The 16,517-nt window shown below is 43.5% G+C and overlaps 1 protein-coding gene across 2 annotated transcripts in view; it reads left to right on the forward strand.

Annotated features, from left to right (window-relative positions):
- The first annotated feature begins 1,951 nt into the window (after positions 1-1,951).
- LOC138797163 (gastrula zinc finger protein XlCGF57.1-like) overlaps positions 1,952-16,517 on the forward strand; it is a 58,137-nt gene continuing 43,571 nt past the window's right edge. Inside the window, exons 1-2 of one of the 2 annotated variants that reach the window (XM_069976989.1) lie at positions 1,952-2,056; positions 4,470-4,727. Coding sequence is in view for 1 of the 2 variants with exons in the window: in XM_069976991.1 (XP_069833092.1) it covers positions 7,571-7,578 (8 nt within the window). In the remaining variant the exon portion in view is untranslated. Of the gene's footprint in view, positions 2,057-4,469; positions 4,728-7,180; positions 7,579-16,517 lie in introns of those variants that run through there. The other variant, XM_069976991.1, reaches the window with a different exon arrangement.

Here is a 16,517-nt window from a genome sequence, read left to right on the forward strand (position 1 = left end):
GACATATAGCCCCAAATAGACACTTTACCATCACATTACTCCGAATCCGTACAGTAAAAATGTCTGAAAATCACAGAAACTGTACGAGAGTAAGCGCTCTTCTAGGATATGGTAGCGAAATTGGATAACAATTTGATTTCGTGATTTTATTGGACTTCAAATAGTGGGGCATATAGCCCCAAATAGACACTTTATCATCACATTACTCCGAATCCGTACAGTAAAAATGTCTGAAAATCACAGAACCTGTAACAGAGTAAGCGCTCTTCTAGGATATGGTAGTGAGATTGGATAACAATTTGATTTCGTGATTTTATTGGACTTCAAATAGTGGGACATATAGCCCCAAATAGACACTTTACCATCACATTACTCAGAATCCCTACAGTAAAAATGTCTGAAAATCACAGAATCTGTACGAGAGTAAGCGCTCTTCTAGGATATGGTAGCGAAATTGGATAACAATTTGATTTTGTGATTTTATTGGACTTCAAAATGTGCGACATATAGCCCCAAATAGACACTTTACCATCACATTACTCCGAATCCCTACAGTAAAAATGTCTGAAAATCACAGAACCTGTACGAGAGTAAGCGCTCTTCTAGCATATGGTAGCGAAATTGGATAACAATTTGATTTCGTGATTTTATTGGACTTCAAAATGTGCGACATATAGCCCCAAATAGACACTTTACCATCACATTACTCCGAATCCGTACAGTAAAAATGTCTGAAAATCACAGAACCTGTAACAGAGTAAGCGCTCTTCTAGGATATGGTAGTGGGATTGGATAACAATTTGATTTCGTGATTTTATTGGACTTCAAAATGTGCGACATATAACCCCAAATAGACACTTTACCATCACATTACTCAGAATCCCTACAGTAAAAATGTCTGAAAATCACAGAACCTGTATGAGAGTAAGCGCTCTTCTAGGATATGGTAGCGAAATTGGATAACAATTTGATTTCGTGATTTTATTAGACTTCAAATAGTGGGGCATATAGCCCCAAATAGACACTTTACCATCACATTACTCCGAATCCGTACAGTAATAATGGTTCCTCTATGTCTAAGACAAATAAGAGAAATAAATTAAAATGAGCCTGGTTTTCAGGTGTTAAAAATTACATATAGTTAGAAAAAAATAAAATATTCCTGGAGCTGAAGGGGTTAACAGTATATGAATTAAACTGTGGTGGATGTGTAGGGGTTAAAAGTGGATGCATTGAAGTGTTGTGGATCTAAAGGGGTTAGCAGTGGATGAATTAGATTGTAGTGGATGTGAAGGGGTTAACAGTGGGGTAATTGAACAGTTGTGGATCTGAGGGGTTAACAGTGGGTGAATGGACCTGAAGGGGTTAAGAGTTGGCATTCTTTAGTTAGTCTCACATGTAGGTGTCACCCTATGATCTTCCTGGCACATTCTGGAGCCTGGAACTAACTAGTCCTGGCTATTACCGTAATACATGGTATATAGGAGCACTGCAATTCCTAGTGCTGATAGTGGGACTCCATTTCAGTGAAGTGCTGATAGCGTGACTGCAGTGGGGGGGGGGGGGTTCTGTGTAGAAGATGATGATGATGATGTGAGGCACCTGGCAGAAGGTGAGCACAGCCTGACATTGTTTGCTGATTAGCACTTTATATTATGTGACCAAGAAAGGTCATAGAGTCAATTGTATTTACATCTAGCACGATTTACCTGATCACATGACTGTGACATCATCGCGGGTCCTGTATGGCCTATCCCTGTATGTACCTGATCACATGACTGTGACATCATCGCAGGTCCTGTATGGCCTATCCCTATGTGTACCTGATCACATGACTGTGACATCATCGCAGGTCCTGTATGGCCTATCTCTGTGTGTACCTGATCACATGACTGTGACATCATCGCAGGTCCTGTATGGCCTATCCCTGTGTGTACCTGATCACATGACTGTGACATCATCGCAGGTCCTGTATATCCTTTCAACAGTATATAATGGATCACATGACTGTAATACCATCACAGGTCCTGTGGGCAATAAGATAGAACATCATCAGGTGAGATCTGATTGTGTCTCTGTACTTTGTCCATCCAATCACTTGGCGGCAGGTTATACAGTGTGCGGATGCTGGGCGGGAATTACCATTGTAGCTCTTTTTTGTTGTTGTGTTTTCTGCTTCTTCATGTAATCAGTCTGCACGGCTCAGTGATGGCTCCTACTCTGTGCACCATGTCCTGGGTCAGAGTGGGAGCATGCACAACATAATAAATGAGGCACAAACTATAAACACACACACACCTATGTACATCAACTATTTATCTATATATCTGCATCCACCTATATATCAGCATACACTGATCTACATAAGCTATTCACCTGCACAGTCATCCCTCAACTCACAATGGCCTCAGGATACAATAGTTTCAACATACAGTGTTCCTCTCTGCACCATCGTAATTTGAGACCAGACACAACATACATACAACATACATACAACTTACATACAACATACATACAACATGCATACAACATACATACAACATGCATACAACATACATACAACTTACATACAACTTACATACAACATGCATACAACATACATACAACATGCATACAACATGCATACAACATGCATACAACATGCATACAACATACATACAACTTACATACAACTTACATACAACTTACATACAACTTACATACAACATGCATACAACATGCATACAACATGCATACAACATACATACAACTTACATACAACATGCATACAACATACATACACTGCTACAGACAGTCAGGATCTGCAGCACATGTAAATATCTAGATGATTGACCAATATAAGTGGCCATTTTACTGGTAAAACCCCAGTATTACTAAAGTGCCTGCAATGATTGGCTGCCTAGTATCTCCTCCCTACAGTATAGTGTGATACTACATGTCCTGTACTGCTGTGTGTCTAGTATCCCCTCTACAGTATAGTGTGATACTACATGTCCTGTACTGCTGTGTGTCTAGTATCTCCTCCCTACAGTATAGTGTGATACTACATGTCCTGTACTGCTGTGTGTCTAGTATCCCCTCTACAGTATAGTGTGATACTACATGTCCTGTACTGCTGTGTGTCTAGTATCCCCTCTACAGTATAGTGTGATACTACATGTCCTGTACTGCTGTGTGTGTCTAGTATCTCCTCCCTACAGTATAGTGTGATACTACATGTCCTGTACTGCTGTGTGTCTAGTATCTCCTCCCTACAGTATAGTGTGATACTACATGTCCTCTACTGCTGTGTGTGTCTAGTATCTCCTCTACAGTACAGTGTGATACTACATGTCCTGTACTGCTGTGTGTCTAGTATCTCCTCCCTACAGTATAGTGTGATACTACATGTCCTCTACTGCTGTGTTTGTCTAGTATCTCCTCCCTACAGTATAGTGTGATACTACATGTCCTCTACTGCTGTGTGTGTCTGGTATCTCCTCCCTACAGTATAGTGTGATACTACATGTCCTGTACTGCTGTGTGTCTAGTATCTCCTCCCTACAGTATAGTGTGATGCTACATGTCCTGTACTGCTGTGTGTCTGGCATCTCCTCCCTACAGTATAGTGTGATGCTACATGTCCTGTACTGCTGTGTGTCTGGTATCTCCTCTACAGTACAGTGTGATACTACATGTCCTGTACGGCTAATTACCTTTACCATAATGAGCTTCTCCTTTGGGCACCAGGTGAGGGTGACTTCATTTTATTTTTCTGGGGCCCTCTGTGATCTGTACAGGACCTTCAAAACAGTCCAGTCTTCTACATAGAAAGTAATTTACAGCTTCCAGAAGCTCTTTCTGACTGTTGTATGTAAGGACTTGCTTTATCTCTATTAGTCATCTGCTTATTTTCCTTTAAAGTGTCACTGTCGCTTCATTTTTGTTTTTTTGCAGAAATCAATAGTACAGGCAATTTAAAAAAAACGTTGTAATTGGGCTTATTAGGCAAATATGCCATTATCTGCATTCAAAAAGACTTTCCCCAGGCCTCCCCCTCTCTCATTCACTGCTCATTATCAGGAAATTTCGACTTTTTAACATCAATCGGGTCCTGTCTGTTCTATGGAGAGGGCAGGGGGGAGAAGGGAGATTAGTCCGCAGCAGAGGGGAGCTGTGTGAAAGCCGATATTCAGAGGTCAGAGAGGTCAGTGCTGACTGTCAGAGGAGATAGCCGGTGATGTAGCTGTAAATTAACTCTTTGTTGTCCTGTTTTGGTGCCTCATCTCCCTCAACCCCTGCCCTCTCCATAGACAATCATGAAGACAGGGGGAGAGCTTCAAACTGCTTTTTGATTATAAAAATGCATTTTTCGGCTAATAAACACAATTGCAAAGTTTCTTAAAATCGCCTGGACTATTTTTTGCAAAACAATTTAAACGACTGTGACACTTTAAAGTTTCACTGTCATTAAAATTTTTTTTTTGCAGAAATCAATACTACAGGCGAAGGGGAGACTCCCCCTATGCATTTAGACTCACATGTAGTAGTCACAAGTAGAACGCCAGGGCACAGATCCGACTATCCATCTGAGGGAGCACGATCGTGCTGATTTTGATCTATGTACAACCCCCATCAAACGGACACCGTACCACCGGGAGCCTGCACAACAGCGGAAGGCGTTACCACTACCAACCACTGTCAAACAGAGACTATACCTCTGGGAGCCCGTACAGCTGCGGAGACTGGTGAGAGGTGGTAACCCACCATACAAAAATCATCCTACATGACTCCACTATTATATATGCATACTAAAGCATACATAAACATTAATTCATATAATAAGTACTTAAATAAGGATAAGAGTAAACTGCAAATAATTTTCTGATACGCGGCAAGCAGGGGCCTCCACCTGTTTTTATACACACTATTATAAGATAATTTTATGAGAACATTTTATTCATTATTATATTATCTATTTGTATAATGTGTATTTATATCTAAGTGGATATATTTTATTTTACTTTACCCATGAAATTTATAAATATAAATTTAAGATTTTTGATTTATATCTATCAAGTGTCTTTAGAGAGCCTACCACTTTTTCTTTTTCATCTACCAATTGCCATGAAAGTTCTATAGGGTGCAGAACCAGGTAGTGCATTCAAGACACAACATTAACCAATTACTCTCCTTCCACCCTAAGTTGAGCTCACCACTTTCCTTTTTGTATGTCAGAAAGGGTTTTTCTTGTTATAAATAAAGGGCTCAGATTGATTGAACATAAACTAAATTAACCCCTTCCCCCAATATGACGTCCATGGACGTCATGAAAGCAGTGCCATTCTGCATCATGACGTCCCTGGACGTCATGCTTTCCCTGCCTCCCCCCCCCACTGTCCCTATCTGAGATCTGGCAGCAGGAGGAAGCTGTGTCACACAGCCTCCTACCGCTGCCACTGCCAGGAGGGGAGCCGTGCTCCCCCCGGGCAGTTAACCCCATAGACACCACGGTCGTTGCGACTGCAGCTTGTATGGGAAAATTTGCTGTGTTCTGCTGATCGGACGGCGGGGGAGGAGGCTGCAGCACGTTGCCTCCTCCCGCTGTAATGCTCCCCCAGGCCCCCCTTCCTTCCCCCTGTAATGTCTGGGCTCCCCCCGGCCCGATCCAGCTCCTCCCCCTGTCTTTCCCGGTCCCTGCACTGATCGTTTGAATGAGTGTCACTGCACGGATTATGTGCTGTAATGCATTATATATGTACCTGCAAAAAAAAACACACACACACATACGTAAACTAAATAATGAAAACAAATAAATTAAATAATTAAATAAATAATTAAAATATACACATTCCCCATCCCCCCCTTTATAAATGATCCCCTATAAATAAGATACACATATTTGGTATTGTCACGTCCATAATGACCCCATCTTATAACCCGTTACATTAATTATACCGCCAGATTAACACCATTCAAAAAACTAAACAAAATGACATTTATTTTTTTTGTTAATCCTGCCCCCTAAAAAATATAGAAAAAAGCTATCAAAATGTCACATGTACCACTAAAAACATCAGCTTATGCCGCAAAAAAAAACCCCTCACATAACTCCATTGGCGAAAAAATAAAAATATTACTGCTCTTACAATATGCAAGACACAGTGTATATATAGTATAAATGGCATAAACTATAACAAAAGCGATATAACACATATACATATATATCACTGTAACCGTACCGACCTGACAAATAACGATAACATGTCATATGTAACATATAGTAAACGCTATATAACATGTCATATGTAACGTATAGTAATGGTCGTACAAAAGGAAAAAAATGGATTGTAATGTAATATCTGCCAAAAAAAAATGAAAATTTTACATTTCCCCTCCAACTTGCTTAAATTTCTGCAAAACACCTAAAAGGTTAATAAACTTATGAAATGTTACTTTGAATACTTTGAAGGGTGCAGTTTTTACAGTGGAGGGATTTATGGGGGTAACATACAGGCCCCACAAATCCACTTCAGAACTGGACTGGTCCCTAATAAAATCAGAATATGTAATTTTCCTGAAAATTTGAAAAATCGCTGCAGAATTTTGAAGCCCTCTAACATCCTAACCAGTAAGAGGACGTTCAGCAAATGTAATCACCATAAAGTAGACATGTTGTAGATGTTGCATTAGTAATAAGTTTATGTGGCATGACTATCTATATTCAAAATTCTCTTTTTCTGAGAAAAAGGATTGTAAATTTTTCAAATTTTTGCGCAAATGTTGTGTTTTTTACAAAAAACTACTGAGTGTATCAACCAAAGTATACCACAAACATAAAGAGGAATATGTCACGAAAAAACAGTCTCAGAATAACCACGATAGTTAAAAGCATTGCAGCGTTATCACTACATAAAGAGAGACGGTCAGATTTTGAAAAATAGGCCCTGGGCATTAAGGCCAAAACAGACTGCGGGGGGGGGGGGGGGGTGTGGGGGGTGTAACAGGCTTTTTTCTTAAATCTGTAGTAGGGCTGGGTGATATGACCAAAAAATTTAATCTCTATTTTTTTTTTTTTTTCCCTTTTGTATTGCTGTATGTATGCACTGTATTGCTTTCCAGTGTAACAGTGCTCCCCCTGTGCCCCCATGTAGTAGACAAGCCCCCTTCATAAGTAGGTTTGCCAGATATGTGCCACTCTGTGCCCCCATGTAGTATAGGAGATCTTTGTGCTTCTATCTAGGTAGGGTATAGTAGAGGAGGTATATTGGATAAGGGGTGTAATAGTACAGATATACAGTCATGGCCAAAAGTTTTGAGAATGATACAAATATTAATTTTTACTAGGTCTACTGCTTCAGTTTTTAAAATGGCAATTTGCATATAGTCCAGAATGTTATAAAGAGTGATCAGCTTAACAGGAATTGCTTGCAAAGTCAATATTTGCCTAGAAAGTGAACTTTATCCCCCAAAACACATTGCCCCATCATTACAGCCCGGCCTTACAAGGAGCAGCTAACATTGTTTCAGTGATTGCTCCAGTTACACAGGTGTGGGTGTTGGTGAGGACAGGGCTCGAGATCAATCTGTCATGATTAGGTAAGAATGACACCACTGGACACTTTAACCCCTTCAAGACCAAGCCTATTTGCACCTAAAAGACCAGGCTCATTTTTCAAAATCTGACCTATCTCACTTTATGCGCTTATAGCTCAGTGATGCTTTAACGTATGCTAGCGATTCTGAGATTGTTTTTTTCGTCACATATGGCACTTTATATTAGTGGCAAAATTTGGTCACTACTTTGTGTGTTTTTTGTGAAAAACATCAAAATATCATGAAAAATTTTAAAAATTTGCATTTTATGAACTTTGAAATTCTCTGCTTCTAAAAAAAGAAAGTTGTATTACATAAATTAGTTACTAAGTCACATTACCAATATGTCCTCTTTATTCTGGCTTCATTTCATAAACATATTTACTTTTTTAGGGTGTTACGGGGCTTAGAAATTTATCAGCAAATTACCACATTTTCGTGAAAAGTTTCCAAAACTGATTTTTTTAGGGACCAGTTCTTATTTTAAGTTGATTTAGGAGATTTGTATACTGGAAACCCCCATAAGTGACCCCATTTTGGAAACTAGACACCTTAAAGAATTAATCTAGGGGTATAATGAGCATTTTAACCCTACAGGGGCTGGAGGAAAGTATTCACCATTAGGCCATAAAAAAATGAAAAATTAAAATTTTCCAATAATATATACATTTAGATTAAAGTTTCTCATTTTCAAAAGGAACATGAGAGAAAAAGCATGCCAAAATTTGTAACACTGGTTCTCTTGAGTACTACGGTACCCCATATGTGGGCGTAAACCACTGCATGGGCACACAGCGGGGCTCAGAAGGGAAGGAGCGCCAATTAGCTTTTCCATTGCAGATTTTGCTGAAGAAGTTTCTGAGCGCCAGGTGTGTTTGCAGAGCCCCTGTAGTGTCCGCAGAGAGAAAATACCCCATAAGTCACCCCATTTTGGAAAGTACACCCCTCAAAGAAGTCATCTTCAGGTAGGATGAGCAATTTGACCCCACAGGTGTTAGAGGAAAGTATTCAAAATTAGACAGTAAAAATGAAAAACTCAAATTTTTTCCAATAATATGAAATTTTTCAATTTCACGAGGAAAAAGAGAAAAAAAGTACCCCAAAATTTGTAACGCAGGTTCTCCTGAGTAAAAAGGTACCTCATATGTGGGCATAAACCACTGCATGGGCACACAGGAGGGCTCAGAAGGAAGGGAGCGCCAATTAGCTTTTTCAATGCAGATTTTGCTGAAGAAGTTTCTGAGCGCCAGGTGTGTTTGCAGTAGGGCTGGGCGATAATGGCCTAAATTAATATCGCGGTTTATCGTACATATTGCCGCGGTAACGATAAATTGAGCGATAATTATGACACGACCCCTTTTGAAAACCACACCCATTTGAAACACGACGTTTCGGCGTCTCCTATGCCATTTTCAAGTGGCACTTAGGAGACATAGGAGACGTCAAAACCCTGTGGTTTACTTATGAAGTTTGCTGCACATCATTTTATGGAATAAATCCACATTTTCACATTTGTACTACAATCAGAGTGCTGCAGAGTATCTGTTACTAGCTGATCCAAGGTCTAGGATTTGTCTGCTGGCCCCCACAGTGCTGCCTATATTGTTTGCTATAGCTGTCTATCGATCAACCTCTCTATCTAAGATAGATAGATAAATCAGAAGAATACCGCAGCACTCATGGGAGAGAATTCAGAAGAATACCGCAGCACTCATGGGAGAGAATTCAGAAGAATACCGCAGCACTCATGGGAGAGAATTCAACACAACGTGTTTATTTCCCCAAACACGTTGTGTTGAATTCTATCCCATGAGTGCTGCGGTATTCTTCTGATTTATATTACCTATACCGGGTGGTCGCTGGTATATACCGCCTGGCACCACATTCATCGCTACACGAGTGCTGCATTCATTCTGAATTTCTAAGATAGATAGATAGGTAATAGATATTAGAGAGAGGAGATATATTATAGATAGATAGATAGATAGATAGATAGATAGATAGGAGATAGATGGGAGATAGATAGGAGATAGATAGATATTAGAGAGAGGAGATATATTATAGATGGATTATATATCGATAGGAGTCCTATCTATCTTGTATCTATCTACGATCTGTATATCATCTATCTATAATATATCTCCTCTCTCATATCTATCTATATATCATCTATCTCCTATCTATATATAATCTATCGATCTAATATAGATAGATGATATATAGATAGGAGATAGATGATATACAGATAGTAGATACTAGATAGATAGATATAGATAGATAATAGGAGATAGATGATATACAGATAGTAGATACTAGATAGATAGATATAGATAGATAATAGGAGATAGATGATATACAGATAGTAGATACTAGATAGATATAGATAGATAATAGGAGATAGATGATAGATTATAGATAGGAGATAGATAGATAGATAGATAGATAGATAATAGATTGATAGATAGATGATAGATAGGAGATAGATAGATGATTATAGATAGGAGATAGATAGATAGATATAGATAGATAATAGGAGATAGATGATAGATTATAGATAGATAGGAGATAGATAGATAATAGATAGATAGAGGAGAAGTAGGAGTCGCACTTAGTGGATGTAGCGGGTGCTGCATGTAGCGGGTGCTGCAGAATGTAAGTCCCTTGGCTGGAGGGATCCCCAGGTACAAAACGAAAGTTCCAAACACTCCAGCATAAGTGAAAAAGTAGTGGTTTATTGCAAGGTGCAAAAAATACAAAGGTGCAACGTTTCGATTCCCTCTCAGAATCGTTCTCAAGCATGCTTGAGAACGATTCTGATTCTGAGAGGGAATCGAAACGTTGCATCTTTGTATTTTTTTGCACCTTGCAATAAACCACTACTTTTTCACTTATGCTGGAGTGCTTGGAACTTTCGTTTTGTAGATAGATAGGAGATAGATAGATTATAGACAGGAGATAGATAGATAGATAGATAGATAGATAGATTGATATGAGAGAAATTAGATAGATAGATCTATCTATCTCCTATCTATCTATCTATCTATCTATCTATCTATCTATTATACCTGCTGTTCTGCCCTGACCCCTCAATTGGGGTCAGGTATGGGGTCGGCACCTCCTTGCTCCCCCGGGCACCGCTCTCTCCCGCACAGGAATCCTCCCTGTCACATATATCTGTTGTCAGTGTCCCGGGCAGAGCGTCGCACACAGCTGCTTCCAACACTGACAAATGATAACGGGCGCCGAGGATTCCTGCGCGGGACAGAGTGCGGTGCCCGGTGGAGGGAGGATGTGCTGACCTATACCTGACCCCCTGCGGCCGCTGTATGTGAGGGAGAGGGGGGGCCACGGCTCACTGTGAGTGCAGCTTACAGAGCCGTCCGGCAGCAGCGATGAGCACACACTGGAGGGGGAGCTGCTACCTGGAAACAGCCTGTCACATCTCCAGCCTTCTTCCTTACCCCCAGCAGCACTGTTATCAGTGTCCTGAGCCGAGCGTCACACATGGCGCACGCCCCCCCAGACAGCAGAATAGTTTTACCCAGGCCAGGCAGCGGAGGAAGAGGGACGCGAGGAAGCCTGAGGGGAGCAGAGCTAACGGCCGCTGGGTGAGGGGAGGAAAAATACCGCAGATACCGTCCTGGCAGAGTTGAGGTCGGTTAACCGACGCCAGTGACTGTATCGGTATTTTTGCGGTATACCGCCCAGCCCTAGTTTGCAGAGCCCCTGTAGTGCCAGCGGAGTAAAATCTCCCCAAAAAGTACCCCAAAATTTGTAACGCAGGTTCTCCTGAGTAAAAAGGTACCTCATATGTCGGTATAAACCACTGTATGGGCACACATCAGGGCTCAGAAGGAAGGGAGCGCCAATTAGCTTTTTCAATGCAGATTTTGCTGAAGAAGTTTCTGAGCGCCAGGTGGGTTTGCAGTGCCCCTGTAGTGCCAGCGGAGTAAAATCTCGCCATAAGTCACCCTATTTTGGAAAGTGCACCCCTCAAAGAATTCATCTTGGTGTGTGGTGAGCATTTTGACCCCACAGGTATTAGAGGAAAGTATTCAAAAGTAGACAGTAAAAATGAAAAACTCGAATTTTTCCAGTAATATGTTCCTTTAGTTTGAAATTTCTCAATTTCACGAGGAACAGGAGAGAAAATTCACCCCAAAATCTGTAATGCAGGTTCTCCTGAGTACAACGGTACCCCATATGTGGGTATAAACCCCTGTATGGGCAGCCGGGCTCAGAAGGGAAGGAGCGCCAATTAGCATTTTCTCTGCAGATTTTTCTGAAGAAGTTTCTGAGCGCCAGGTGCGTTTGCAGAGCCCCTGTAATGTCTACAGAATAGAATCCCCCCAAAAGTCACCCCATTTCGGAAAGTACACCCCTCAAAGAATTCATCTTGCGGTAGGATGAGCATTTTGGCCCCACAGGTATTAGAGGAAAGTATTCAAAATTGGCCAGTAAAAATGAAAAACTTGAATTTTTCCAAAAATATGTTGGTTTAGTTTGAAATTTCTAAATTTCACAAGGAACAGGAGAAAAAATGTACCCCAAAATCTGTAACGCAGGTTCTCCTGAGTACAACGGTACCCCATATGTGGGCATAAACCACTGTATGGGCACACAGCAGGGCTCAGAAGGGAAGGAGCGCCAATTTGCTGGAGCAAAACCGCAGCTAGTAATAGTTATTAGAATAGCGCAGTTACTAAAATACAATAAAAAAAATTAGATTACAGGTAATGTGGGGTGGTTACGGACAGTCTGGGGTGGTTCCGGGTAATCTAGAGGTGGTTACGGGCAGTCTGAGGTGGTTACGGGCAGTCTGGGGTGGTTACGGGCAACCTGAAGTGCTAATAGGTAATCAGAGGTGGGTACCTGTAATCTGGCATGGTTACGGGCAATCTGGAGGGGGTCACTGGCAATTTGGGGTGGTTAGAGGCGACGTGCGGTGGTCATAGGCGACGTGCGGTGGTCATAGGCGACGTGCGGTGGTCATAGGCGAGGTGCGGTGGTCATAGGCGAGGTGCGGTGGTCAGAGGCAACCTGCGGTGGTTGCGTGCAATCTGGGGGGCTACATGTAATCTGGCATGATTACGGGCAACCTGGGGTGGTTACGGGCAACCTGGGGGGGGTTACAGACAATCTAGAATTGTTACGGATAGAGTGAAGTGCTTATAGCTAATCTGGGGTGTTACATGTAATTTAGGGTGGTTACAGGCAATCTGGGGTGATTACGGACAATCTGGAGGGGGTTACTGGCAACGTGCGGTGGTTACGGGCAACGTGCGGTGGTTACGGGTAATCTGGGGGTTACGTGCAATCTGACGTGATTACGGACAACCTGGGGTGGTTACGGGCAACGTGCGGTGGTTACGGGCAATCTGGGGGGTTACATGCAATCTGACGTGATTACTGACAACCTGGGGTGGTTATGGGCAACGTGCGGTGGTTATGGGCAACGTGCGGTGGTTACGGGTAATCTGGGGGGAGGTTAGGGGTAATTTGGGAGTAAACTGCAATTATTACTATAATAAAAAGTGTGTGTTTTATTTTTTTGTATGTTTGTCACTTTTTGTACTTTATACATTCATGTTCACTGTATTACTATGATTACTGTGATATTTTCTATTCAGTGACAGAGACCAAATTGGTCTCTGTCACTTTAAATTTTCAGAGCTTGGCTGGTTGTGGAGCGCATGCGCACTTCATAACCAGCCAGGACACTGAAGAGGAAGGAGCTCCAGGAGCAGGTGAGTATATGGGGAAGGGGGGGTGGGGGCGACTTGGGGGGTGGGGGGACATCACTTTTTATCCCCTGTCACCAATCATTCATGGTGACAGGGGATAAAAAGTGCCGGCGGCACATGGCACAAGTGATCAGCGGTATATAGTATATACCGCTGATCGCTTGTACCGGGACCCCACAGGGGGGGTCCCGATGACTGCCCCATGCTCTCCGCTACCTCCGGTGGCGGAGAGCATGGGGCTTTCATTCATTTTTCTTTTTTGATCACTGTGACCAGACATTAGTCTGTTCACAGTGATCGCGGCGGCCATCTTGGATCCGATGGCCGCCGCGGGAGGGGGGGTTAGTGACTGGGGCACTAGGGGGCTGATCTGGGGTCTGATTTTTACTTATTTCATCTCCCCCCACCGTGGATTCACAGTGGGGGGAGATGAAATACAGAGGCGGCACCAGCCCATTAGTGACCGCCGTTTCGGCGGTCACTAAGGGGTTAATGGGGGTCAGCTGCGGAATCGCAGCTGATCCTCATTATCTCCGGTGCTGTACACAGATGAGAGCGGGATCGCTGTCCCTGCAGCGATCCCGTTCTCATCACAAAGCCCCTGTCAGTCAGGAACGTATATGTACATTCCTACTGCACGGGGCATGTGCAATAGGAACGTATATATACAGATGGCTGACGTGAAGGGGTTAAAAGGAGGCTGGTGCTTGGCATCATTGTTTCTCTTCTGTTAACCATGGTTATCTCTAAACAAACACGTGCAGTCATCATTGCACTGTACAAAAATGGCCTAACAGGGAAGGGTATCGCAGCTAGAAAGATTGCACCTCAGTCACCAATCTATCGCATCATCAAGAACTTCAAGGGGAGAGGTTCCATTGTTGCCAAAAAGGCTCCAGGGCGCCCAAGAAAGACCAGCAAGTGCCAGGACCATCTATTAAAAGTGTTTCAGCTGTGGGATGGGGTTACCAGCAGTGCAGAGTTTGCTCAGGAATGGCAGCAGGCAGGTGTGAGGGCATCTGCACTGTGCACTGTGAGACTGCGGAGACTCTTGGAGCAAGGCCTGGTCTCATGGAGGGCAGCAAAGAAGCCACTTCTCTCCAGAAAAAACATCAGGGACAGACTGATATTCTGCAAAAGATCCAGGGAGTGGGCTGCTGAGGACTGGCGGAAAGGTCCAGGGAGTGGACTGCTGAGGACTGGGGGAAAGCTCCAGGGAGTGGACTGCTGAGGACTGGGGGAAAGGTCCAGGGAGTGGACTGCTTAGGACTGGGGGAAAGGTCCAGGGAGTGGACTGTTGAGGACTGGGGGAAAGCTCCAGGGAGTGGACTGCTGAGGACTGGGGGAAAGGTCCAGGGAGCGGACTGCTGAGGACTGGGGGAAAGATCCAGGGAGCGGACTGCTGAGGACTGGGGGAAAGGTCCAGGGAGCGGACTGCTGAGGACTGGGGGAAAGGTCCAGGGAGCGGACTGCTGAGGACTGGGGGAAAGGTCCAGGGAGCGGACTGCTGAGGACTGGGGGAAAGGTCCAGGGAGTGGACTGCTGAGGACTGGGGGAAAGCTCCAGGGAGTGGACTGCTGAGGACTGGGGGAAAGGTCCAGGGAGCGGACTGCTGAGGACTGGGGGAAAGATCCAGGGAGCGGACTGCTGAGGACTGGGGGAAAGGTCCAGGGAGCGGACTGCTGAGGACTGGGGGAAAGGTCCAGGGAGCGGACTGCTGAGGACTGGGGGAAAGGTCCAGGGAGCGGACTGCTGAGGACTGGGGGAAAGGTCCAGGGAGCGGACTGCTGAGGACTGGGGGAAAGGTCCAGGGAGCGGACTGCTGAGGACTGGGGGAAAGGTCCAGGGAGCGGACTGCTGAGGACTGGGGGAAAGGTCCAGGGAGCGGACTGCTGAGGACTGGGGGAAAGGTCCAGGGAGCGGACTGCTGAGGACTGGGGGAAAGGTCCAGGGAGCGGACTGCTGAGGACTGGGGGAAAGGTCCAGGGAGCGGACTGCTGAGGACTGGGGGAAAGTCATTGTCTCTGATGAATCCCCTTTCCGATTGTTTGGCACATCTGGAAAACGGCTTATTGTGAGAAGACGAGGTGAGCGCTACCACCAGTCTTGTCTCATGCCAATTGTAACCGGCATCCTGAAACCATTCATGTGTGGGGTTGCTTCTCAGCCAAGGGAATCGGCTCTCACAGTCTAAAAACACAGCCATGAATAAAGAATGGGACCAGAATGTCCTCCAAGAGCAACTTCTCCCAACCGTCCAAGAGCAGTTTGGCCATCAACAATGCCTTTTCCAGCATGATGGAGCACCTTGCCATAAAGCAAAGGTGATAACTATATGGCTCAGGGAACAAAACATAGAGATTTGGGGTCCATGGCCTGGAAACTTCCCAGATCTTAATCCCATTTAGAACTTGTGGTCAATCATCAAGAGACGGATGGGCAAACAAAAACCAACAAATTCTACAAAATGCAAGGATTGATTGTGCAAGAATGGACGGCTATCAGTCAGGATTTGGTCCAGAAGTTGATGAGAGCAGCCGGGGAGAATTGCAGAGGAATGAAGTAAATATTGACTTGCTGCAGTAACTCATTCTAACTGTCAGTATAAGCTTTTGTTACAGAAATATAATTGCAATCATATTATGAGTATGTGATAAACCTCTGACAAACACATAAAAACCAGAGGGCAGCAGATCATGTGAAAATATAAGATTTGTGTCATTCTCAAAACTTTTGGCCATGACTGTAGATGAGGGGTGTAATAGTACAGGTACAGACATAGGGTGTAGTAGTACAGATATGGGGTATAGTAGTACAAGTATAGTTGAGGGGCAGACTGGCGGGCACTCACACTGATCAGCTGTTTGAAGGGCCTGCAGTCTTTTTAAACAGCTCTTCAGTGAGTGATCTGACATGCTGACCCATACTGATATTTGTGGCCTTTCCTGAGGATATGTTATTATTTTTTAAAGATTGGATAACCACTTTAGGCCACAATCCCACATGCATGCAAATGCCTCCTAATCTCAGAAACATTGTGCAACTGCTGGAGAATGCCAGTGGCTAGGTTTCAAGCATGTGTTTGCATGCAGGTGGGAATGTGGCCTTACAGTGGTTGGCTATCTTATCTTATAGCTGTTTTTAAATAAAATTGCAGTGTTAAAAATACTGGCTTTCTGCCTCTGTGCTGTATAATAA

The sequence above is a fragment of the Dendropsophus ebraccatus genome, chromosome 7 (genome assembly GCF_027789765.1).
Source record: "Dendropsophus ebraccatus isolate aDenEbr1 chromosome 7, aDenEbr1.pat, whole genome shotgun sequence".
NCBI classification, from domain to species: domain Eukaryota; kingdom Metazoa; phylum Chordata; class Amphibia; order Anura; family Hylidae; genus Dendropsophus; species Dendropsophus ebraccatus.